Source organism: Mustela nivalis (genome assembly GCF_964662115.1).
Source record: "Mustela nivalis genome assembly, chromosome: 2".
In the NCBI taxonomy this organism is placed as follows: Eukaryota; Metazoa; Chordata; class Mammalia; order Carnivora; family Mustelidae; genus Mustela; species Mustela nivalis.
In genome coordinates, this window is record NC_139021.1 from 155,653,912 (window position 1) to 155,681,587 (window position 27,676).

At 37.3% G+C, this 27,676-nt stretch overlaps 1 protein-coding gene across 12 annotated transcripts in view; it reads left to right on the plus strand.

Moving 5' to 3' along the window:
* CC2D2B (coiled-coil and C2 domain containing 2B) overlaps positions 1-27,676 on the plus strand; it is a gene marked incomplete at its 5' end in the record, with an annotated part of 103,638 nt that overhangs the window by 54,036 nt on the left and 21,926 nt on the right. For 11 of the 12 annotated variants that reach the window (XM_082722085.1, XM_082722084.1, XM_082722077.1 and 8 more), the window contains 6 exons: positions 3,233-3,325; positions 3,648-3,739; positions 4,789-4,959; positions 13,831-13,927; positions 14,717-14,826; positions 21,560-21,656. In XM_082722085.1, coding sequence (XP_082578211.1) covers positions 3,233-3,325; positions 3,648-3,739; positions 4,789-4,959; positions 13,831-13,927; positions 14,717-14,826; positions 21,560-21,656 — 660 coding nt within the window. Of the gene's footprint in view, positions 1-3,232; positions 3,326-3,647; positions 3,740-4,788; positions 4,960-13,830; positions 13,928-14,716; positions 14,827-18,095; positions 18,170-21,559; positions 21,657-27,676 lie in introns of those variants that run through there. The other variant, XM_082722080.1, reaches the window with a different exon arrangement.

Consider the following 27,676-nt stretch of genomic DNA (forward strand, 5'->3'; position numbering starts at 1 on the left):
CATCTACAATGGAGATACCTAGCTGACCTAGCTGTCACCATCCTGACTCAGTGATCCAACTTAATCTTGTTAATTGTAGTAGGCAGAATAATGCCCCCCCCAAAGATGTCCACTCCCTAATCCATGGAACCTGTGAATACGTTCTGTCACATTGTTTAAAATAGGGACATTATCCTGGATTATCTGGGTGGGACCTAATCTAATTACAGTGAGTCTTTAAAACTAGAGAAATTTTTCCAACTGGGAGCAAAAGCTGCAGCAAAAGAAATCAGATTAGTCATGAGAAGTTGCTGACTCTGAGACTTAGAGGACCACCTGCAAAGCCTGGTGAGAGGTGCCTGGAGCTAAGAGCAGGCTCTACCTGATGGTGGCAAAGGAAGGACACCTCAGTCACACAGCGGCAGGGCACTGAATTCTGCTCACGTCAATGAGCTTGGAAAAAGATCCTTCCCAGACCTTCCTGATAAGAACCTAGCAGGCCTACAATTTGACATCAGCCTTGCAAAACCCGGCACAGAGAAACCAGCTGACACAACTGGAACTTCTCACCTACGGAACTGTGAAATACTCAATTTGTGTTGTCGAAGTAACTTAATTTGTAATAATTTGTTATAGCAGGAAGAGAAAACTAATACACTTATAAAAGACATCCAGACATTATTGCCCCTTACAGGATACAGGGCGAAATATACAACATCATGTATGAAATCTCCTTGCCACGGATGTGTAATCTGAATCAAAGTTTTATCAAGACTTAAGTTGTCTTAAGACTTAAGGTTAATTTGTTTACAAGAAGTATGAGGAATCGAGAAACAAGTTAAATGGTACGACAAGGAAACAATCAAATTTGGAATGTGGGACAACTAGCGAGCAAGGACTTAATGGAGGAAATTATAAAACATTTTGAATGATGTAAAAAAGAAATTTGAGTAAATGTTCACTGATAGGAAGTTGTAAGGAGACAGCTTTGTAGGATGCCAGTCCTTCCTCAATTATTTTGTAAATGTAGTCATGCAATTCCAAACCAGTGAAATAGAACAGAGGGCCTCAAAACAGACTTAAGCGTATATAGAAACTTTATATTTGATGAGTATCATTACATATAAGGTGGAAAAGAATGGACTTTCGGGGCACCTGGTAGCTCAGTGGGTTAAGCAGCTGCCTTTGATTCAGGTCATGATCTCGGGGTCCTGGGACCGAGCCCTGAAGTCAGGTTCTCTGCTCAGCAAGGAGTCTGCTTCTCCCTGTCCCTCTGCACCTCCCCACTGCTCATGATCTCGCTACTTTTTCTCAAATGAATAAATTTTAAAAAATCCTTGAAAAGGAACTCCTGGGTGGCTCACTTTGTTAAGTGTCTGCCTTTAGCTCTGGTCATGATCCCCGAGTTCTGGGATCAAGTCTTGTAGGGGGCTCCCTGCTTAGCTGGGAGCCTGCTTCTCCCTCTGCCTGCTGCTCCCCCTGCTTGTGCTTGCTCTCCCTATCTCTCTCTGACAAATAAATAAATACAGTCCTTAAATTAAAAAAAAAAAAAATCTTAAAAAAAAAAAGAATAGACTATCTGTTAAAGTGGTTCTGGTCATCTCTTTAGAAAGAAAAAAAATTAGGGGCACTTGGATGGCTCAGTGGGTTAAGGCCTCTGCTTTCTGTTCAGGTCATGATCCCAGGGTCCTGAGATGCAGCCCCAAGTCAGGCTCTCTGCTCAGCAGGGAGCCTGTTTCCTCCTCTCTCTCTCTCTGCCTTCTTCTCTGCCTACTTGTGATCTCTGTCTGTCAAATAAATAAATAAAATCTTTAAAAAAAAAGAAATAAAATTAAATTCAGACCTTTATAAAAGCAATAAATACCATGTGTAATGAAGACTACATGTGAATTATATTAATTATGCTAGATTTAAAATAAAAAATAAGAAAAGGATTACATGTGAAAAGCAAAATAGATTTCTTAATCTTGGGGTAAGAAAGTATTTCTTAAAACTCAAAAAGTACAAATTTTTAAAAAGATTAATTTGTTATTAAAGTTAAAACCCTACAGATTAAGCCAATATATTTGCAACACATATAACAAAAAGTTAATATCTAGATATTATAATATCAAGTAGCTCCTATAAATCAATACTTTAAAGAGTAAAGTGGTAGGAAATATTAATTTATCTTTAAGTAAAAGTTGTTACTTGTCAACCGAATTAAATTCAAGATTTCTTGCAGATAATTGGAAGAACAAATAAATTACTTTCAGATAAAAGAATGCTTGTTGTAACGTGGCTGAAAGTTCTAAAGTATCTACTTCATTACTCTTGTGTATTTTTTAATATTATCCATAATGTAAGACAATCTCCATGTGCATTAGGGATGTATCCCACAAATGCAGATATAACAGGTGCAGATTTATTCTGAATTATATAGATAAAGCAGTCTGACAAATAATCTTATACCAACTACTGGATGTAAAATTAAAGTTATTGATTAACTTTTTAAAGTTAGAAGTTAAGGGGCACCTGGCTGGTTCAGTTGGTGGAGAGTGCAACTCTTGATCTTGGGGTTGTGAGTTCAAGTCCCACATTGGATGTGGAGATTACTTTAAAAAAATCTTAAAAAAAATAAAGTTAGAAGTTAAACATTAAAGCTATTGATACTATACGACTTCCCATATGTTTTGTTTTCAGTGGTTTCCAGGTAAATACACACATAAAGAATACTTTGCAGTCATTTTCACATTTTTTCATAATTTTTTGTCAATCATAATTTTTTTTCTCAACATTATGTTATTTTAATTTTTTTACATTTTTAAAAATACTTTATTTGAGAGAGAGAGAGAGTGTGTGTGTGTGAGAGGGAGCACAAGCCACAGGGAAGGGTGCAGGGAGAGGGAGAAGCGGACTCCCTGCTGAGTAGGGAGCTCGATGTGGGGCTCGATACCAGGACCCTGGGATCATGACCTGAGCCAAAGGTAGATGCTTCACTGACTGAACCACCCAGGTGCACCAACATTATGCTATTTTTAAAGATGAACGGACCTCATCCTAGAAGCAAAGAAATATAGTCAAAAGCTGTTCTTAGCTAATGCTCAGTGGAAGAATCTGAAAGAAATATGTTTTTTTTTCTTCTCATGCCAGAGTGTTGTCTGTGTCTTCTACACATAAACCGAATATTTAATATTTTACATCTTATTGCAGTGTATCAGACCCTGAACTCTGTTACACTGAAGAGGTAAAACTAACTTAATTCTCTGTTTAGGAATATGAAAGTCAGATAGAGAAGGATATCTCCATTTCAGATGTCAATTCCATTATTGCACAAAGAATTAATTCTGCCAATTTTCTGAAAAAGGTAACAATAACAGAATAGTATTATCGGTATGTTTGCATTTATTTTTGTAAAATCCTAATCTCCCTTTACATTCATTGCTTGCAAAAATTAGGACTAAAAAATTGCACCAATACATTGGGAAGGGTATGTGCTATGGTGAGTGCTGTGAAGTGTGTAAACCTGACGATTCACAGACCTGTACCCCTGTGGCAAATAATACATTATTCGTTAGTAAAAAAAATAAATAAATAAATTTAAATTTAAAAATTGTACCATTAGCATTGTAAATACTTAATCTTCAAATATAAACTATTATTTCTTTAAATTAAATTTTTTTTTGTAGATGAGAAGGTTGATAATGAAAAGAATTGTCAAAGTTAGCAAATTTAACTTATCAGATGTTGTGGCTGATTATGAAGAAATTGTATCTGCAAGGTACATCGTAAAAATTACTTTTTAAAATATGAAATACAAAGCTTTAAGTTAATGCCTTCAAAATTCTCTTAAGTTCTCTGTTTTAATATTAAGTTATATGTCAGAGAATGCATTTACGAGGCATAAAGTGAAATATAGTGACTTAAAATATATTTGGTTCTTTTAAAATTGCATTTTGGATACAACTATATGATATGTATTTTCAGTTGCTTATTACTATTTTTCAATCCTCCCCTTATTAATAGTTTTTAGGGCAGGAAAGAAAAAGAGAAGAAATACCTTTGTCCCAAATTAGTTTTGCCCTAAGATTTTCCTGTTTTGGAACCATTCCTGGAAAAGCTGTTGCTGGTAGCTCCACATACTAAGCCTATAATCCCCCCCCCTTTATAACCCACAGGCAGCAGGTGAGGGAGGCTTTGGCTCAACTCAGTTCCCACACTGTTTATCTCTGAACCATAGGGGTAGGACCAGAAGTAGGGATGCCATGTTTCTGGGAACCTTCCCTGGGGCCACCTGCAGATTCCTAGTGTCACCAATACATTTAAATTGGTTTAGATGTGAAATCTATTGTATTTTATTTTCAGTTTTGGGGGGGAAATGAGTGTGACTGTAAAGCTGTACATAATTCCATGGATTTGTGTTGGCAGCTTGTATAACTAACTCCTGTTTCGGAGCCTATAGAACAGTTGAGCATCAAATCACTTTTAGGAGAGTGATTTCTGAAAAATGAATAATGTTCTGAAAGAACATCATGTCTTTGTGGAATTCTGTCTCCATGCCCTTGTCTATTCTTGGACTGTGTACCCAAAGGGCACGAGGCAATCACAATCACATTTTCTCACAACATGAGAGTGAGCACAGCATCTCTTCTGTGCTCAGGAAGGTCCTTTCCTTGGGTTTAAGACAACTCTGTCTTTCCTCATCAAAGAAGAAAATACGGTTCAGAATAATGGTCTTATTTACAATAATTCACTTTAAAAATTGATGTCTTTTAAAACAAAGTTATCTTGTGCATATGCAGCTGATCATTTTTTTTTTTTACTTTTTAGCCAGTTGACGCATGCAGTTTGTAAACTTGTTGAACGACGAAGACAGTTAAAGCCTCAGAGAAAAGAAAGGAAGAAAGTAGCAGCACAGACTATCTGTGACGGGGATATTAAGATTCTTGTCAGAATACTGCGGGCTTATAATATACCTACCAGGAACACAACAGGTACTAGGTAAGATAGTGTGCACCAATTTTAATAGTTGCAAAAGTTCTTTTCATAAATTTTAATTTCTTTTTGCAAAACACCTATCTTAAATGTAAATTTCCATGCTGTCCTATGTGTGAAACTTTGCACTTTATTAAATTTCTGTATACAGAAATGGAATGAAAGTTGAAATCTTCACTTGGATAGTCATACTGTCATTACCATGTATTAAGAGTTTTGGGGGGGTACCTGGGTGGCTCAGTCAGTTAAGCATCTGTCTTCGACTCAGGTCATGATCCCAGGGTCCTGCGATTGAGCCCCTGCATTGGGCTCCCTGCTCAGTGGGGTGTCTGCTTCTCCCTCTCCCTCTGCCTGCTGCTTTGCCTGCTTGTGTGCGCGCGCTCTCTCTCAAGTAAATAAATAAAAAATCTTTAAGAAAAAAAAAGAGTTTTCAGAAGTTTGAGATGACCACAAAAACTATACCATGTATATTTTGGGGTGTCATATCATATAAATGCCTTTTATCTTGTTCCCTATTGTGAGCACTTGTGACCCTGCTGTCACCACCTGCCACTACTGTCTGCCTCTGGCCCCTCTCAGTACTGCAGGTAGAACACAGGAGAGAGTAGGCTGCTTTGGGCTTGTTATTTTAGTTGACATCTGTGAAAACCAGATCTTACCCAGCTCTTCTGCAGGTACTACATGGATTTTATTTATGTTTCTTAAGTAGAGGGTATGTGGGGCCAAAATGGAGATCACTATTTAGTGGCCAAATTAAGGCATCATGAGTATTAAATGCTCATGTGTCCTGAATATTGAGTGTCTTCTGTATTTAGTCTCATGTATGAATCCTATATTATTGGTACTTAGAACCCAGGTATCTCAGGAATATTAAGTAGTCCCCCTCTATGTTTAGCACATAATGTGCTCTACTTGCTTGTCTTATGTTTACCACATCCCATGAAAAATATTTTGCTTACTAGATACTAATCTATAGTTAAAACCTCTTAAAAGTTTTTCCTATGTTTTATAAACAACAACCTTATTTATCTAATAGAATCGACGTTCTCAAAACAAATGCACATTCCAAAGTCTAACTTTTATAAAGTAAAGACATAATAAAATCACTACCATTTTCTATAATCATCAATTTGTAAAAGAAAGAATATTGTAACATCAAAAATAGAAAGTATATAAAAAAATAAATAAATAAAAATTAAAAAAATAAAAGAATCATGCTTAACCAACTGAGCCATTCAGGTGGGGCGCCTGGGTGGCTCAGTGGGTTAAAGCCTCTGCCTTTGGCTCGGGTCATGATCCCAGGGTCCTGGGATCGAGCCCGGCATTGGGCTCTCTGCTCAGCGGGGAGCCTGCTTCCTCCTCTCTCTCTCTGCCTGCCTCTCTGCCTACTTGTGATCTCTGTCTGTCAAATAAATAAATAAAATATTTTTAAAAATTTTTTAAAAAATAGAAAGTATATAATCTCAAAATATCACTTATCATATTTTTCTCCTTTGCTGAGGACCAGTGAAACCACTGGTGATTATCAAATATGTAGCTCTAACCACCTATGATAAGAAGATCCAAAGAAACTCTATAAAATTCAGCGTACCTGAATTATTTATCACCATGAACATAGGTAAAACCCTGCCCATTACCACCAAAACTAATGTTAAAATTATTTATTTAAAAATTGTTTTATTTAAATTCCATTTAGTTAACATATATTATTAGTTTCAGGGGTAGAATTTAGTGATTCATCCAACACCCAGTGCTCATTACATCAGGTGCTGTCCTTAATGCTCATCACCCAGTTACCCACCCCTGCCAACCCCCCTAGCAATCCTGTTTGTCCCCTATAATTAAGAGTCTTTTGTGGTTTGCCTCCCTCTCTGTTTTTATTGTATTTTATTTTTCCTTCTATTCCCCTATGTTCATCTGTTTTCTTTCTTAAATTCCACATATGAGTGAAATCATATGATATTTGTCTTTCTCTGACTGACTTATTTCCCTTAGCATAAAACCCTCTAGTCCCATCCCCATCATTGCAAATGGGAGAATTTCATTCTTTTTGATGGCTGAGTAATATTCCATATATGTATATAGAATGTACATGCATATATATATAATATATATAATATTCCATATTATACACACACTACTTCTTAACCAACTGAGCCACCCAGGCTATACACACACTACTTCTTTATTCATTCTTCTGTTGATAGACCTGAGGGCTCTTTCCATATTTTGACTGTTGTGGACATTGCTGCTATAGACATTGGGGTGCAGGTGCCCCTTCAGATCATTATTTTTGTATCCTTTGGATAAATACCTAGTAGTGCAATTGCTGGACTGTAGGGTAGCTCTATTTTTAAGTTTTTGAGGAGCCTCCATACTGTTTTCCAGAATGACTGCACCAGTTTGCATCCCTACCAACAGTGTAAGAAGGTTCCCCTTTCTCCACATTGCTGCCAACATCTGTTGTTTCCTGACTTGCCAATTTTTTTTAATTTATTTTTTATTTTCAGCATAATAGTATTCATTATTTTTGCACCACACCCAGTGCTCCATGCAATCCATGCCCTCTATAATACCCACCACCTGGTACCGTGACCTCCCACCCCCCACCCCTTCAAAGCCCTCAGTTTGTTTTTCAGAGTCCATAGTCTCTCATGGTTCACCTCCCCTTCCAATTTCCCCCAACTCCCTTCTCCTCTCTATCTCCCCATGTCCTCCATGCTATTTGTTATGCTCCACAATTAAGTGAAACCATACAATAATTGACTCTCTCTGCTTGACTTATTTCACTCAGCATAATCTGTTCCAGTCCCGTCCATGTTGCTACAAAAGTTGGGTATTCATCCTTTCTGATGGAGGCATAATACTCCATAGTGTATATGGACCACATCTTCCTTATCCATGTGTCCATTGAAGGGCATCTTGGTTCTTTCCACAGTTTGGAGACCATGGCCATTGCTGCTATAAACATTGGGGTACAGATGGCCCTTCTTTTCACTACATCTGTATCTTTGGGGTAAATACCCAGTAGTGCAGTGGCAGGGTCATAGGGAAGTTCTATTTTTATTTTCTTGAGGAATCTCCACACTGTTCTCCAAAGAGGCTGCACCAACTTGCATTCCCACCAACAGTGGAAGAGGGTTCCCTTTTCTCCACATCCCCTCCAACACATGTTGTCTCCTGACTTGCCAATTTTAGCCATTGTGACTGGTGTGAGGTGGTATCTCATTGTTGTTTTGATTTGTATTTTCCTGATAATGAGTGATGTTGAGCATTTTTTTCATGTATCTCTTGGCCATTTGTATGTCTTCTTTGGAGAAATCTCTATTCATGTCTTCTGCCTATTTCCTGACTGGATTATTTGTTTTTGGGGAGTTGAGTTTGGTAAGTTCTTTTTTTTTTTTTTTTTTTAAGATTTTGTTTATTTGTTTGACAGAGAGAAACAGCGAAAGAGGGAACACAAGCAGGGGGAGTGGGAGAGGGAGAAGCAGGCTTCCCGCTGAGCCTGTGGGGCTCGATCCCAGGACCCTGGGATCATGACCAGCTGAAGGCTTATGCTTAACAACAAAGCCACGCAGGTGCCCCAAGTTTGATTAGTTCTTTATAGATTTTGGATACTAGCCCTTAACTGATATGTCATTTGCAAATATCTTCTCCTATTCTGTCAGTTGCATTTTAGTTTTGTTGATTGTTTCCTTTATTGTGCAAAAGCTTTTTATCCTGATAAAGTCCCAATAGCTCATTTCTGCTTTTGTTTCCCTTGCCTCTGGAGATGTGTCTAGTCAGGAGTTTCTGTGGCTGAGGTTAAAGAGGTTGCTGCCTATGTTCTTCTCTAGGATTTTGATAGATTCCTGTCTCACATTTAGGTCTTTTAATCCATTTTAATTTATTTTTGTATATGGTGTAAGAAAGTGGTCCAGTTTCATTCCTCTGCATGTGGCTGTCGAATTTTCCCAACACCAGTTATTGAAGAGATTGTCTTTTTCCCATTGAATATTCTTTCCTGCTTGGTCAAATATTAGTTGACCATAGAGTTATGGGTCCACTTCTGGGTTCTCTATTCTGTTCCATGTGTCTGCTTTTGTGCCAGTACTGTACTACCTTAGTGATTACAGCTTTGTAATAGACCTTGATGTCCAGAATTGTGAAATCTCCAGCTTTTGTTTTCTTTTTCAAGTTTACTTTGGCTAGTCAGGGTCGTTTCTTGTCCCATACAAATTTTAGGATCGTTTATTCCAACTCTGTGGAAAATGCTGATGGTATTTTGGTTGGGATTGCTTTAAATGTATAGATTGCTTTGGGTAGCATAGACATTTTAATAATATTTGTTCTTCCAGTTCATGAACATGGTATATTTTTCCATTTATCTATGTATTCCTCAATTTCTTTCATAAATGTTCTATAGTTTTGAGAGAACAGATCCTTTACATATTTGGTTAGGTTTATTCCTAGGTATCATATGGTTTTTGATGCAATTGTAAATGGGATCAATTCCTTGATTTCTCATTCGACTGCTTCATTATTAGTGTATAGAAATGCAACAGACTTCTTTGTGTTGATTTTATATCCTGTGACTCTGCTGGATTCCTGTTACCAGTTCTAGCAATTTTTTAGTGGAGTCTTTGGGTTCTCTACATAAAGTATCATGTCATTGTGAAGAGTGAAAGTTTGACTTCTTCTTTGACAGTTTGGATGCCTTTATTTCTTTTTGTTTTCTGATTGCTGAGGACAGGATTTCCAGTACTGTGTTGAACAACAGGACATCCCTCTTGTGTTCCTGACCTTAGGGGAAAAGTTCTCAGTTTTTCCCTATTGAGGATGGTATTTGCTATGGGTCTTTTGTATATGGCTTTTATGATGTTGAGGTGTGTTCCCTCTATCCCTTCATGGTGGAGGATTTTTATCAAGAAAGTATGTTATAGGGGTGCCTGGGTGACTCAGTGGGTTGGGCCTCTGCCTTTGGCTCGGGTCATGGTCTCGGGGTCCTGGGATCGAGTCCTGCATCAGTCTCTCTGCTCAGCAGGGGGCCTGCTTCCCCCCCCTCCGCCCCGCCTGCCTCTCTGTCTACTTGTGATCTCTCTCTCTCTGTGTCTAATAAATAGATAAAATCTTATAAAAAAAAAAAGAAAGGATATTTTGTCAAATACTTTCCCTGCATCTATTAAGAGGATTGTGTTGGGGACACCTGGGTAGCTCAGTGGGGTAAGCCTCTGCCTTCAGCTCAGGTCATGATCTTAGTGTCCTGGGATTGAGCCCCGCATCAGGCTCTCTGCTCAGCAGGGAGCCTGCTTACCCCTTTCTCTGCCTGCCTCTCTGCCTACTTGTGATCTCTCTCTCTGTCAGATAAATAAATAAAATATTTTTTAAAAAAAGAGGATTGTATGGTTCTTATCCTTTTATTCATGTGGTGTATCACATTGACTGATTTGTGGATGTTGAACCAACCTTGCAGCCCAGGAATAAATCCCATTTAGCTGTGGTGAATAATCCTCTTAATGTACTGTTGGATCCAATTAACTGGTATCTTGTTGAGAATTTTTTCATCCATGTTCATCAGGGATATTGTTTTGTAATTCTCCTTTTTAGTAGGGTCTTTGTCTGGTGTTGGGATCAAGGTAAGGCTGGCTTCATAGAGTGAGTTTGGAAGTTTTCCTTCCATTTCTATCTTTCTATGAAGATAGCAAGAGGTATTAATTGTTTTTAAAATGTTTGGTAGAATTGCCCTGGGAAGCCATTGGGCCCTGGACTCTTTTTTTTAAAGATTTTATTTATTTATTTGAGAGAGAGAGAATGCACACAAGCAGGGGGGAGGACAGAGGGAGAGGCAGGCTCCCTACTGAGCAGGAGCCTGACGTGGGACTCGATCCCAGGACCCTGAGAGCATGACCTGAGCTGAAGGCAGACACTTAATGACTGAGCTACCCAGGCATCCCTGGGCCCTGTACTCTTATTGGAAGGTTTTTGATTGCTGATTCAATGTCTTTGCTAGTTATGGGTCTGCTCAGGTTTTCTATTTTTTCCTGTTTCAGTTTTGGTCATTGATGTGTTTCTAGGAATTTATCCATTTCTTCCAGATTGCCTAATTTGTTGGCATGTAATTACTTATAATATTCTCTTATAATTTTTTATGTTTCTTTGGTTTTAGTTGTGAAGTTTCCTCTTTCATTCATGATTTCATTTATTTGGGTGTTTTCTCTTTTCTTTTTGGTAAGTCTGGCTAGGGGGTTATCAATCTTGTTAATTCTTTCAAAGAACCAGGTCCTAGTTTCATTGATCTGTTCCACTGTTTGTTTGTTTTTTTAATTTCTCTATCATTGATTTCTGTTTTAATCTTTATTATTTCTCTTATCCTGCTGAATTTATGCTTTATTTGCTGTTCTTTTTCTAGCTCCTTTAGGTGTAAGGTTAGACTATGTATTTGAGACATTTCTTGCTTCTTGAGAAAGGCCTGCATTGCTATATACTTCCCTTTTAACCATCTCTGCTACATCCCAAAGATTTTGAACTATTGTGTTTTCATTTTCATTTTCTTCCATGTATTTTTAAAATTCTTTAATTTCCTGGTTGACCCATTCATTCTTTAGTAGAAGGTTCTTTAACCTCCATGTATTTGTGGTCTTTCCAAGTGTTTTCTTGTGGCTCACTTCAAGTTTCATAGCATTTGGTCTAAAAATATGCATAGTATGATCTCAATCTTTTTGTTCTAGCTGAATCCTCATTTGTGACCTATTGTGATCTATTCTGGAGAATGTTCCATGTGTATTCAAAAAGCATGTGTAATCTGCTGCTTTAGGATGAAATGCTCTGAATATACATGGTAAGTCCATCTGGTCTAGTGTGTCATTCAAAACCCTTGTTTGCTGTTGATCTTCCACTTAGATGATCTGTCCATTGCTCTGAGTGTGGTGTTAAAGTCCCCTACTATTATTGTATTATTATCAATGCATTTCCTTAAGTTTGTTATTAATTTGTTTATATATTTGGCTGCTCCCAAGTTAGGGACATAAATATTTACATTTATTAGATCTTCTTGTTGGATAGACCCCTTTATTATGATACTCATCAGATATATTATGATTCCTCATCTCTTATTACAGTCTTTGCTTTAAATTCTAGTTTGTCTTATATAAGAATGGCTACTTCAGCTTTCTTTACACGTCCTTTAGCATGATAAATGGTTCTTTACCCCCATCACTTTCAATCTGAAGGTGCTGGATCTAAACTGAGTGTCTTGTAAGCAGGATATTGATGGATCTTGTTTTTTAATCCATTCTGATACTCTGTATCTTCTGATTGGAGCATTTAGCCCACTTACATTCAGAGTAATTATTGAAAAATATGAACAACAAAACCTAGATTCTGGGTGTGTTTTGGTCTGCTTATTAAAAGAAACTAGATCCCAAAATAAGAAAGAGTAAAATAAAGTGCAATGAAAGGAAACAAAAAATAAGAAATATAAAGTATATATAAAAAATAAAAATTAAAAAGAATTCAAAAAAATAAGATAACTGAATAAATAAAATAAAAAATTAAAGAATAAAAGTACAAAAGGTGCTAGATACTATTTTCTCCTAGAGCTGATGCTTTGCAGCTGTCTATGATCACTGAACTTGGTTCGAATGAGTTGTTTCTTCTGTTCTTCTGGCGGAAGGGCCTGCAGCCTAATTCTCAGGTGGACTTGCCCCAGTGGAAATGTGCCCTAGGGGGCAGCGAGGCAGGGCTTGGTGTAAGTGGCTCTGGACTCAACTCCACTAGGTGGCGCTGTTTTGTTCCCTGAGGGCTTTCAGCACTGATGAGTGGAATGAATATAGTGGCTCCTCTATCTCTAGCCCTGAAGCTGAAATTTCATGTCCCCGACTCTTCAGTGAGCCCTCACAATAAATAAGTCAGTCACATTTATTTCCCTGGTTTCTTTTCTTTTCTTTTTTTTTTTTTAAGATTTTATTTATTTATTTGACAGACAGATCACAAATAGGCAGAGAAGCAGGCAGAGAGAGGAGGAAGCAAGCTCCCTGCTGAGCAGAGAGCTGGATGTGGGGCTCCATCCCCCGACCCTGGGATCATGACTGGAGCTAAAGGCAGAGGCTTTAACCCACTGAGCCACCCAGGCACCCCAGTTTCCCTGGTTTCTGTCAGAATTCTGTGTTCACCTTGCCTGTGTCCAAGGTTTTTTAAATTCAGGCAGGCGACTGAGTTTCAAAACCAAATTTTAGGGAGTCCTGTGGGGCACACCCAAGCTGTTCTTCCCAGGGAGTGTCTCACCACGCTTCTGCCTTTTATTGGACCCCCCTCCCCCCGAAAGTGGTCCCAGGACCATGCAGCAGTTCTCAGTTTATGGCTAGACAGAGCAGAAAGCTGGCATCTACACTTGGTGTTCTCAGCCAGCTTCTGTGCTCCTATGCCTGGGAACAGTGCATCACTTAGATACCACCCATTTTTCTTGTGTCCCAGGGGATCCTCAAAACATGGTGTCACACTTTGGATTCTGCCCCACTTCACCATCCGAGCACCTTTAAGCCAGGAACAGCCTCCACTGTAGCAGACTTCTAAAACTTCCGATTTTGCACTCTGCTGCTCATACTACTTCGCAGTAGCCTCCTCAAGCACGCCCCTTCCCCACCGCCATATCTTCAGTCAGCTCTATCACACCAGAGTCAAGCCTCTGCACCGCCTACCTTCCAAAAGGGGGTCGCTTTTCTACTTGTAGACTTGCAGTCCAGTTGATTTCTCAGCTGCTCAGAATGATTCCATAGCTATCTAGTTGTATTCAAGGGATGAAACAAACTTAGGGTGCCCGTACTCCTCTTCTGCCATCTTAATTCTTCCTCTCTGTTAAAATCATTTGAAGTGTATAACTATATATTGTTGTTCCTGAAGAGCCTTGGATCTGCCTACCTATTTGAAATCATCAATATCTCGCCTCAGACATAAAGAAACAATCAAATCAGTAGCTTCAGATGAGATCTTAAATGAGGTAGGTATTTAACACTTGTATGAAGTGCAAATTTGATTATGTTTGCCCTGAATTGCAACTGGCTCCTAATTGGTCTCTCCATCTCTACTGTCTTAAGCTTCCAGCTGATTTTCTATTACACAATGAAGGCACTCTTCATAAGATGTAATCCTAATCAATTCATTCCCTGCTCCCCTGTTCTCAGGGCCTATAGAATTAGATACAAGCTCTTTTAGAATGCCTACAAAAATCTATGATGATCTGGCCCTTACCTACCAATCAGCCACATCTCCTTCCTCCCCAAGACAGTATCATATCATACCACTACTTCTAGAAGGTCTCTTTAGCTTTCCTTTGCCTGGAATGGCCTCTACGTAGCTCCATATTATTGGCCACATGAAACTTACTACTTAATGTTTCAAAGCTCAAGGTCAATGAATGTTTTCTCTGTGAAATTCTTCTTGTCCTTACTCCAGAAAATTAATTATTGGCTCTCCTGTGTAACTATTATACCTTGAATATCTTTCTTTTATTTTTCACATTTGCAATTATTTGTTTACCTGTTTATTTTCCCCTGATAGACTATAAAGTCCTAAAGGAAAGTTCCATTTATCCTTCAATCCTATAATAGTATCTGGTATTGAATAGGACCGACAAATGTTTATTAAATGAGTGAAAGAATAATAGCTGTTAGATAAAGTAAGCCATCCAGTTGTCAGCGAGTAAACAAGTAATTTCCTGGCCTTCTCCCTTTCATCAACTACATAAAAATAGTGCAAAAATCTAGTCAGTATTTATTGTGTGTTTCAGGATACTGTACAACCTTTCGTGGAAGTTTCTTTTCAACACACTGTATACCAAACCAGTACTGCAAGTGGATCTCACCCATGCTGGAATGAAGAAATTAAAGTAGATTTTATGTAGGTTGGAATCTATTTTTCCTTGGCTTCTAAAAAAGAACAATGTTTTCTTGAGCCATTGCTTGAAAAATAACAATTGAGATAAGCTTTATTTTTTAAGTTTTAAATTATGAAATTCTTCTTACATAGGTATTGATATATATATGTTATATATATATGCATATATAATATATAGGCAAATGTAAGTTCTGTGGAAAAGTAATAAATGAATACCTGTGTATCTACCATCCAGCTTAAAAATATATAATATTACTATTACCTTTGAAGGCCAGTACCTAGTTGTTATGAAGCCAGTACCTAACTGTATTCCCTTACTTTGCCCCTAGAGGTAGCAACCACTAATTTGTGTTTAACATTCCCTCTCTTTATGATTTTATATCATAAGTATTATCCCTATCCATTTATTATTCACTTGTGGATGTGTCAACTTTATATGAATTGAATCATCCTTTGCAATCTGGTTTGTTTACTCTTAATTATTTTGAGAGATTCATTTGTAACTTTCCTCCCTCCCATCCTTCCTCCCTTCTCATTTCTTTCCTACTTTCCTGCTTTTCTCCCTTCTTTCTCTTCTTCTTTTATTTTCACTCCCTTCTGCTGGACTAAAATGCCATAAATTTTTATACTTTTTCCTGTTAATATCTGTTTGGCTTATTTTAATCTTTTGTTATTGCAAATAATGTTGCTCTGAACATTCTTGTACTTGTCTTCTGGAGCAAACATGCAAGAGTTTGTTTTTAAGACAGTAGGTCTCAAACTTTTTTTGTGCATTAGAATCACTTATATGGCTTCTGAAAACATCGCTGGGCCCACCGTCATAGTTTCTAATTCAGTAGGTCTGGTAGGTCTTGATAATCCCTTTTCTCACAAGTTCCCAGGTGTTACTGATGCTACTTAGTTGGGGATATTTTGAGAACCTCTGCTCTAGGATGTGTTCAGGAGTAGAACTGCTAGGTTATAATTGAATTCAGCTTCAACTTTACTAGGTAATCCCAAACTGTTTTTTAATGATTGTACCAACGTACACTCCCAACACAATATATATTATGCCATATCTTCAATAATATTTTGTATTTGTAAATTATTTTTTCTAATATTATAGATCTAAAATGATATTCTCATTGTGGTTTAATTTACTTTCCCTGATTTCTAATGAGATTGAGTTTTTTCCCACTTAAAAAATTTTATTTATTATTTATTATTTATTATTCACTTGTGGATGTGTCAACTTTATATGAACTTTATTTTTTAGAACAGTTTTGGGCTCACAGTAAATTGAGTAGAAAGTACAGAGAGTTCTTACATATACTTTTTTCACAATACACACACAGCCTCCCTCAGCATCAGTGTGGTATGTTTGTTACAATCCACGAACCAATGTTGATGCATCATTATCAACCATTACTTCAGAGTTCCCTCTCATGTCATGTATTTTATGGGTTTTGACAAATACATAATGACATATACCCACCACTAATACCATATAGCATAGTTTAACTACCTAAAAGTATTCTCTGCTTCATCTATTTATCCCTTCATCCTTCCCTTGGGACCTGGCAACCACTGATGCTTTTACTGTCTCCATGATTTTCCCTTTTCCAGAATATCATCACATTAATCATGGTTCTCCAGAGAAACAGAATCAATAGGGTGTGTGTGTGTGTGTGTGTGTGTGCACAAGCACACGCACTTGTATCTTTGTGTCTTTGTCTTTCTCTCTCTTATCCTTTATAATATGGGTAGGCCTCATCTAATCAGTTGAAGGCTTAATGGAAAAAAGACTTAACCTCCCTCCTGGGAAGACTTGAATAGCAACTCTTCCCTGGGCTTCCAGCCTGCTGTTATACCCTGCAGATTTTTGGACTTGGCTACCTCACAATCAAGTGAGCCAGTACTACAGAGGATAATTTGCTTTACTCAACACTATTCATTTTTTGTTAACTTGGAAAGAACACTTAACATGGTATCTCCCCTATGAACAGATTTTAAAGTATGCAGTATATTATAGTTAACTATAGGTACAATGTTGTACAGATGACCCCTAGAGCTTATTCGTCTTTTTTAACTGAAACTTTATGCCTATTGGTGAGAAACTCCCTATTTCCCTTTTCCCAGCCCCTGGCAACCAATTTTCCACTCTTTGATTTTATGAATTTAACTAATTTAGATGTTTCGTGAAAGTGGAATTATGCAGTATTTGTCTTTCTGTGACTGGTTTATTGGTTTATTTCACTTTAGCATAATGTCCTCAAGGTTCATCTGTATTATCAAGTACTGTAGAATTTTCTTATTTTCTAAGGGTAAATAGTATTTATTTCATTTTATCTTTATCCATTCATCTGTCAACAGACATTTCCATCTTGACTATTTTTTTTTTACCTTTTTAAAAATTTCAAATTTCTTTTCAGTGTTCCAGAATTCATTGTTTATGTACCACAGTCAGTGCTCCATGCAATACATGCCCTCCATAATACCCACCACCAGGCTCACCCAACCACCCAATCCCCTCCCCTCCAAAACCCTCAGTTTGTTTCTCAGCATCCACAGTCTCTCATGGTTCATCTCCCCCTCCAATTTCCCACAACTCTCTTTTCCTCTCCATCTCCCCATGTCCTCCATGTTATTCCTTATGCTCCACAAATAAGTGAAACCATATGATAATTGACTCTCTCTGCTTGACGTATTTCACTCAGCATAATCTCTAACAGTCCCATCCATGTTGATAAAAAAGTTGGGTATTCATCCTTTCTGATGGAGGCATAACACTCCATTGTATATATGGACCATATCTTCTTTATCCATTCATCTATTGAAGGGCATCTTGGTTCTTTCCACAGTTTGATGAATATATGGTCCTGCAGTTGCTCCATTCTTAATTTCTTAAGGAATCTCCACACTGTTTTCCAAAGTGGCTGCACCAACTTGCATTGCCACCAACAGTGTAAGAGGGTTCCCCTTTCTCCACATCCTCTTCAACACATGTTGTTTATTGTCTTGTTAATTTGGGCCATTCTAACTGGTGTAAGGTGGTATCTCAATGCAGTTTTTATTTCAATCTCCCTGATGACTAGTGATGATGAACATTTTTCATGTGTCTGTTAACCATTGTATGTCTTCTTTGGAGAAGTGTCTGTTCATGTCTTCTGCCCATTTTTTAAAAAAGATTTTATTTATTTATTTGACAGACAAAGATCACAAATAGAGGCATAGAGAGAGAGAGAGAGAGAGAGAGGAGGAAGCAGGCTCCACGCTGAGCAGAGACCCCAATGCGGTGTTTGATCCCAGGACCCTGGGATCATGACCTGAGCTGAAGGCAGAGGCTTTAACCCACTGAGCCATCCAGGTGCCTTTCTGCCCATTTTTTGATGCAATTATCTGTTTTGTGTGTGTTGAGTTTGAGGAGTTCTTTATAGATCTTGGGTATTAGTCCTTTGTCTCTATTGGCATTTGCAAATATCTTCTCCCATTCCATGGGTTGCCTCTTTGTTTTGTTGACTGTTTCCTTTGCTGTGCAGAAGATTTTGATCTTGATGAAGTCCCAAAAGTTCATTTTCACTTTTGTTTCCTTTGCTTTTGGAGGTATATCTTGAAAGAAGTTGCTGTGGCCGATGTTGAGGAGGTTACTGCTTATGGTCTCCTCTAGGGTTCTGATGGATTCCTGCCTCACATTGAGGTCTTTTATCCATTTCTAGTTTATCTTTGTGTATGGTGTAAGAGAATGCTCGAGTTTCATTCTTCCATCTTGACTATTGTGAATAGTGTTACAAATGAACATAGGAATGCTAGCATCTCTTTCAGATCCTGATTGAATTCTTTGGATAGATTCCCAGAAATGAGATTGCCAGATCAGATGGTAAATCTGTTTTTAATTTTTAGAGGAACCTCCATACTGTTTTTCATAGCAGCTGCACTATTTTGCATTCCTGCCAACAGTGTGCAGTTCCAGTTTCCAAATCTTTTAATACTGTTCATCTTTTCTTTTTTTCTATTTTTTTTTTTTTTTTGGTAATAGTCATTCTGATGGGTATGAGGTGATACCTCACTGTTGTTTTGAGCTGCCTTTCCCTGATTATTAGCAAGAATTTTATTATTAGTTAGCAATTATTGAGCATTAAAAAAATATTTTATTAAGTAATCTCTGTACCCAACATAGGGCTCAAACTTACAACCCCTGAGATCAAGAGTTGTGTGCTCTACTGACTGAGCCAGCCAGGTGCCCCCAAGCATTTTTTTTCAAATACATGTCAGTCATTGTAGATCTTCTTTGGGAAATGTCTATTCAAGTTTCAGTATATTTTTAAAACTGGGTTGTTAACATTTTTACTATTGAGTTGTATGAGTTCCTCGTATATTTTGGAGATTAGCCCTTTATAATATATATGGTTTCCAAAAATTTTCTCTCTTCTATAGGCTGCCTTTTCACTCTATTGATTGTTTGCTGTGCAGAAGATTTAGAGTTTGATAAGTTCTACTTGTTTATTTTACTTTTGTTGCCCATGCTTTGGTGTCATATCTGCAGAATGAAATCTTTGCCACAACACATCCCATGAAGCTTTTTCCTTGTGTTTTCTTCTAGGAGCTTTATAGTTTGGGATCTTACCTACATTTCAAGTCTTTAACATATTTTGAATTGATTTTTGTGTATGGTCTAAAATAAGGGTCAATTTGATTATTTTTCCATGTTGGTAGTTCTACTGACACCATTTCTTGAAGAGACTATTTCTTCAACGTTGTGTATGCTTGACATCCTTGTCAAAGACCAGTTGTCCTGATGTAGATGCAGGGATTTATATCTGGACTCTCTTTTCTATATCATTGGTCTATATGTCTTATCTTTGTGCCAGTATCATCCTATTTCAATTATTGTAGCTGCATAATATATTTTGAAATCAGGAAGTTGGATGCCTCCAGCTTTGTTGTTCTTTCTCAAGATTTATATTTGATACAAAAGCTATATAAGTAGGCTTTTGTTATTGGAAATAAAAATATGTTGATCAAGACAAATTTGAAATCTAAAACTTAATATTGTTCTCCAAACTCAATTAGCCATGTTCTAAGTATATTTAGCTCTCCCTGGAGTAAAAGAATATAAAGAACTGTCAACTACATCCATTATCAAAGTCCTTTCTCTGGTTCTGGTGCCCTCTCCCCCTTCTCTTGTCAGCCTTGTTCAGCTCTCTCAAGTTCTGCAGATCATGAGGTTCCTATTTGCATTATTCTTTGATGGTGTCTCTGTATTAAATAAATGGATTTAGGAGAACACACAGTAGTCAATAAGATAAATAAATTTATAAGTGAACTAAAGAGAGAGACTTTGGACTCTGAAAAACAATCTGAGGGTTTTGAAGGGGCAGGGGGGTGGGAGGTTGGGGGAACCAGGTGGTGGATATTAGAGAAGACATGGATTGCATGGAACACTGGGTGTGGTGCAAAAAACAATGACTACTATTACACTGAAAAGAAATTAAAAAAAAAAAAAGTGAACTAAAGAGAAGGAGGCTATAGAGTATTTGCATTCTTGCAGTTATAGCAGCAAGATACACCAAGAACACATTTAGAGTATAATCAAGTAGATCAGAGGGTTCAGCTAAGACACACCATTCAGTTACACTTTTGGTTTTCTGAGATACAAGAGCTCTATTCCCTTCTCCATGTGATGTTTTAGTGAATAAAAACGACGTGCAAATGGCATAGAGAATAATAGTAAACAGTATATAGTAATTAGCCTTGCGAGCTCTACTTTGGAGGAGAAATTGTGGTGAAATTTGAATAAGGTTTTAGTAGAATATAAAGTGCAAGACAATGCAGGACTTGAGTGATTTAAGGGGCATACTGAGTTGACACATTCAAAAATGTCTGGAGGGAACTCTTGAAGAGCAGGGTAGGGAAGCCAGTTTATCACTTGAAAATATAAGGAAAATTCAACTTAAAGTTGTTCTCTAATATCAGCTAATATTTTTTCATTGTAACTGAAAGTTATGCAAACTTTTGGAGATCCCTTGAAATAGTTGCTTCCTTAGCAACAAGCTTCAGTAAGTAATATCAATGGCAGATGATATAGTGAAAAGAGCCTGGCCTTTCAAGTCAGTTGGAACTGAGTTCACATACAAGCTTTGTCATTTGCTGGTGGCATTACCTTAAGCAAGTTATTTAACTTCTCTTAGTTGTTAGAAGTTTGATGAAGGTTTGAGTTTCCATGCACAAGCTGGAGCTAAGAGTGAAGGAAGCTACCTCCAAAAATGTGTCCAATCAAATAAGCCACCAACAGACAGCTTGCACAATGCATTCCACTGTCCCAATTTCTAGTTGGAGAAAATAAATATGGGAAAGAGAATAAGTGCTGTAGTTAAACAGTTGTATCTCTTAGCTGAGAGCAAAAGAACAGTTTAACTATATATGGGAGCTAGCAGAAAGCAGCAGAGTTTAAGGTTTTTGGAAAGTCTTAATACACCATATTTTGGATGCTTTGTTTGCAATGAATGGCTATAGTGGAAGTCTTTCTGCTTGAAATTTAAGTTTTCTTATTTTTCATGCAAATTACCTTAAGAGAGAAACAAGATAAATTACAAAGCGCATACTGTCTTTAATGAAAGATAACAGTCATCTGCAAAACACATAGCTTTTTCTTAGCTTATACTTTATAAAAGTAAAGAACAAGTAATTTTATGGTTCTTTATTTATAATGCTCTCATAAAATGAATTAAGCATTTACATATGTTTTTCTTATTTACAGCTCACCTGGACATGATTATAGCTTCTCAAGCTTATCTAAAATAAAAGATAATATATATATCAACATCTTTGATGAAATGATTATTGAAAAACATGAGGTAAATTAGAATAATTATAATACTGTTGAACTGATTCTGCAGTCAAACTGAATGAAATCTAGTAACATATTTGTAAATTTGCTTTTAGAGGCAATGTCTATTTCCAGCATTTTCTAAAAAGGGTTTGGGGTAACATGAAATAAAATCAGACATATGGAAAGTCAGTTAAAAAATAACAGAGATCATAAACCACATATAGGAGGAGAAGGGGTAAATATACCAGGAATTTGGGAGAAGCTGGTTTCTGCATTTAAACATAACATTTGAGTGTGAGCTTCCTGGTAGCCAAGATAAATGAAACAAAATGAAAATGAGTTACATATTTCTCACTGTCTGATCAGAGAAAATACACCAGTTCTGCTGAAGATACCAAATTATTCATAGGATTAAAACCCAGTTCTCATCAATCAGATTTTGTTTATTTTTTTAAAAGATTTTATTTGTCTCTTTGAGAGAGAGGGAGCACATATGTGTGCATGCACATGAACAGGGTGAAGTAGAGAGAGAGAGAGGGGATCCCAAGAAGAAAACATGAGGGGGACGGGGGAGAAGAGGGAGAGGGATAAACACACCCCCAATGAGCAAGGAGCCTGATGTGGGGACCCCAAGATCCTGACATAAGCAAAAACAGACGCTTAACCATCTGAGCCACCCAGACACCCCTTTTCAATCAAAATTTTTTAAAATTACTGAACGTCTTCCTCGAAGATCCGTGAAAGCTCATAACAATGCTTAGTGCAAGCTTTCAAATAAATGTTAGCTTCCCTCCTACTAAGCTTGGCAGCAGAAGTATAAAGATGCAGATCCATTATAGAGGTATTATAGAGTCCCTCTTTGGGACTCTGATTCCATGCTCTAATATAAATGCCCATCAAATCCTATGGCAATTAGTTGAAGGAGGAACTAATTCTGTCTGGGGGGATTGGGGATCAGAGGGAGAGAAATTGAATGAGACCTTCAGGAATGGTTCAGGAACAAGACTTCTCTAAGAACTACTAAGAGACATAATGTCAAGGTCTTCCAGTTTAATTTTCCAGGAGATGCAGACACACATTCTTATTAAAACATTTTCTATCAATTCTTCATAAAGGCTGAAGGTAAAAATATTGAGGTGTAATTTGGTGATGGCTATTTTTTTTTTTTTAAGATTTCATTTATTTGGGACACCTGGGTGGCTCAGTTTGTTGAGCGGCTGCCTTCGGCTCAGGCCATGATCCCAGCGTCCTGGGATCGAGTCCCACATCAGGCTCCTTGTTCTGTAGGGAGCCTGCTTCTCCCTCTGCCACTCTGTCTGCCTGTGCTCGCTCGTTCTCTCTCTCTCTCTCTCTGACAAATAAATAAAATCTTAAAAAAAAAAAAAAGATTTCATTTATTTATTTTACAGAGAACGAGCATGCACAAGCCTGAAGAGAAGCAGAGGGGGAGGGAGAAGCCGAGAAAGAGGGAGAAGCAGGCTCTCTACTGAGCAGGAAGCCCAATACAGGGCTCAATTCCAGGACCCTGGGATCATGACCAGAGCTGAAGGCAGACACTCAACAGACTGAGTCACCCAGGTGCCCTGGCAATGGCTATTCTCCAAGGAGTTCAGCTGAGTAGTTTCTGAATATTTAAACTGATGATGGGTAGAACTTGGGAAACCCAAAAGAATGCCTAACAGACTTTCTCTCTCAGAGGTGAATTATCTCAATGATCGTTTGACCACAATTGTAGTTGACTAATAGTTCAATTCTTTTAAGTGCTTTGTGTTTTTAGTGAATGGAATCCATATGCTTCAGGTATCAGACATATGTGACAACATTGGCATGCTCTTTAGGAAAGGAAAGGGCCTAGCCTATATTCTTACCTTCCTCTCATGCACTGGCTTACAAGGTAATGAATGATAGACCCAAACATTCCATTTTCTCAAAGAAGACCAGACCAAGAATGAGTCCCAAGTTGACCACCCAGTTGAAAGAAGGTTTTAGTTTATCATCCATCACTATTCTTTAGAAAATAGTTTCTTTCCATGCCTTGATTTTCCTCTTTTCCCTGTGTATTTTTTCTTCCTGTTATCAACTATTTCTTACTTCCTGTGGGTTTTCCCTTCATTATTTAACTTGTTAGCAGGAAGCAGAGAACTTGGAAGTCTCACAGACATGAGTCCTATTTTTAGCACTGGGAATGAAAGAGTGGACCGAAATGAATTTGGAATCAATCTCTCTTTCATAGTAGTGGTAATATTTTGAGGCCATGAATCTATCTCTTAAATCGCTTAGACTAGATCTTTTATGTTAGGTTATTTTTATTTTGTGTTATTTTCTATGTATTTTTATTACATTTATCTTTCCTGACCTACTAGTTATTTACTACTATGTTCTTATATTTCCAAATGTTTGAGTGACTCTAATGTAAAGTTTTGATTGTAAAGTCTAGTTTTTAGGGGTCCCAGTGGGTTAAGTGTCTGCCTTTGGCTCAGGTCATGATCCCAGGGTCGTGGAATTGAGCCCTGGTTCAGGGGCTCCCTGCTCAGTGGGGAGTCTGATGCTTCCTCTCCCTCTGCCACACCCCTGCTTGTGCTCTCACTCTTTCTCTCAAATAAATAAATAAAATCTTAGAAAAATAAATTCTAGTTTTATTGCATTGTAACCAAAGTGCTTTTGTGATTTTTAATAATTGGTACTATGATTTTTGAAAAACATAACCCTTTAAAATATTTTTTTGAAGTTTAATTTTAATTATATGCTTTTCTAAAGTTTGCAGACCACTTCAGATAAGTTTAAATTATTCAGATGCTAGAGACTCAACTCTAGGTTTCTTAATTATGTTTGTATTGACAAGCTTATTCTGGCAAACATCTTGCTTTCTATCCAAGAGAAAATAAATAGTAGAGACAAAAGGCTAAAAAGGAAAAAAACTGTCATTGCTTCAGAACATGAAAACCAAATATTGCTAGTATCACCCCCAAAGCCTCTTTTGTGCTCTCTCCAAGTTGCTTCCTTCCCATGAGTAACTATCCTAGCTTTTTAAAAAATTTAAATTCAATTAATTAACATATAATGTATTATTTGTTTCAGGGGTACAGGTCTGTGATTCATTAATCAGCCTTACACAACACACACCGCTCACCACAACACATATCCTCCCTAATGTCCATCACCCAGTTACTCCCCCTTCCCTCCAGCCACCCTCAGTTTGTTTCCTAAGACTGAGTCTCTTATAGTTTGTCTCTCTCTCTGATTTCATCTTATTTCATTTTTTCCTCTCTTCCCCTATGACCCTATGGCTTGTTTCTTAAATTCCACATATCAGTGAGATCATATGATAATTGTCTTTCTCTGATCGGCTTATTTCACTTAGCATAATACCCTCTAGTTCTAGCCATGTTGTTGCAAATGGCAAGATTTCCTTTTTGATGGCTGTGTAATACTCCATTGCACGTGCATGTGTGTGTATGTGTCTGTGTGTATATCACATCTTCTTTATCCATTCTTCTGTTGATGGATACTATCCTAGCTTCTAACAACATAAATTAGGTATTATTTTTTAATTTTGTATGGTTGAAATCTAATATAGTAAGCATCCATCTGTGAGTGGCTTATTTCTCTCTACATTGTTTGTAGAGTCATCTGTAATATTACTCATTGATTCCCACAATGAGTAATATTGAGTATATGATTGCAGGAGTATACAACTTTTTTACACATTCTATGACCGATGGATAATTTGCTTCTTTCTAGTTGTCAGCACATACATTTAACACTGATGTAAATATAATTGGATGCTTTGTGGGGGAAATTGTGCATTTCTGTTGGAAGTATATGTAAGAGTAAAATTGCTAGCTCTTAGATTGCACATATGTTCAGCTTTAGTAATTTAATGCCAAGTACTTTCCAAAATGTTCGTGGTGATTCACATTTCCACCACCAGGTTATGAGATTTCTGACTGATCCACTTCCTTGTTGTTACCTAGCATCGTCTGATTTCTTTATTTCAAACATACTAATGAAATTAACAGTATCACCTTACGGTTTTAAGTTGCATTTTAATGACTACTCATGAAATTGAGCACCGTTTTCTATGTTTATTGACCATTTTGATACCCTCTTTTGTGAATGATGTGTTCAAGTATTTTGCCTGGGTTTTTTTTTTTTTTTTTCATTGAATTTTAGCAGTTCTGTGTATACTCCGGATATGAGTGCTCTGTCCGATATACACTTACTAAGTTTTTTCCCCATGCTGGCTTGTCTTTTTAAATTTTTTAATGTGTCTTTTGATGAACAAAAAATCTTGATTTAATATAGTACAATGCAGTGGTGATGCTTTTTTGGGTACTCTTTAAGAAATATTGCCAACTTAAGGTCATGAAGATATTATCCTGTGGTTATTCCTAAAAGTTGAATCATTTTATCTTTCACATTTATATCTAATATCCAACCAGAATTGGTTTTTATGTGTCTGTGAGGTAGAGGTTTAAGAGTACTTTTTTCCCCATAAGACTATTCAGCTGACCCAGCATCACTTATGGAAAGAATCATTCCCTCCCCCACTGCACTACGGAATCACCCTTTGTTGTATATCTGGTGACTGTATAAATGTGGGTTAATTTCTGGATTCTCTATTATGTCCTATTGATCTGTTATCTATCCTTACATAGATACCACATTGTCTTAGTTACTAAAACTTTGCTATGAATCTTGATATCTAGAAACCTAAGTTTTCAAGCTTTTTTTCCTTCCTCAATATTGCTTTGGCTATTCTTAGCTCTTTATATTTCCATATAAATAATACAGTCAGCTATATGACTGCCAAAAACAAGACAAAACCTGCTAGAATTTTTATTAGGTTGGACTGAATACATAGATCCATTAGATTACAATTGACATCTTTATAATATTGATGTTTCCAATCCCATATACATGGCATATGTTCCCTCTCCCCCCTTTAATTCCAACAGAAATGCACAATTTCCCCCACAAAACATCCAATTATATTTACATCAGTGTTAAATGTATGAGCTGACAACTAGAAAGAAGCAAATTATCCATTGCAAGCTGGAGAACCAGAAAAGCAAGAGCTATAGTTCAATTTGAGTCCAAAGGCCTGAGGACAGGGAGACTGCTGGCCAAAAGCACTTGAGAACCAGGAACTCCGATGTCCGAGAGCAGAAGATGGATGTTCCAACTCAAGAAGAGAATTTGCCCTTCCTTTACCTTTTTGTTCTCTTCAGGCCTTCAGAAGGATAAGATGATTTCTGTCCACATTGATGAAGGCTAATTTTTACTCAGTCTGTTGATTCAAGTGCTGTTCTTTTCAGTAACATCCCCACAGACATACCCAGAGAAAATGTTTTACCATATCTGGACATCCCTTAGCTCATTCAAGCTGACAAGTAAAATTAACTATCACAATTTCCTTTTCCCAATTTGTACCATGATGGGGCTTAAGCATGCCTAGAATCAATCATAATATTCTAAACAGGCCAAAATGATTAATTTCTCTTAGTACACAGATGGATGGTTTACTTTAACGGGATGGCCTGTTGTTTACTTCTTTAATGACAAGGTCCTGGAAGTGTCAGGCAAGCTCTATCCAAGGCTATAGTGGGGCTAGGAAAGAAAGGAAATCAAACCAATCTTGAAAATCTGAAATTCCTATGATAAAGGCTATCAGGATCTTGGGGAAAATAAACAATCTGTCAACTAGCATAAGAAATATAACATACCAAGCAGCCAGAATCAGTCTATCAGTGCAATCACTCCTTGATAGAGAAAACTTTCTTAAAAACTGAACTGGGCTCAGAAGTATGCTTGGTAAATAAGAGAAAACTGAATTGCATGTTCCTAAGGGCTTAATGAGGTAGGCTTGTGGGTCACCTGTTTCCAATAGACATGTTATGCACTTAAATTACTTAGCCATGTCAGCAAACCTGCTTCTTTTTGACCATGTTATATCAACCATCAGACTTCCACTCTAAGTCTACTTTTCTCACTGATCCAGCATCCATGATGCTGTTCTGCTCTTTGAGTTTGTCCTTGTCATTG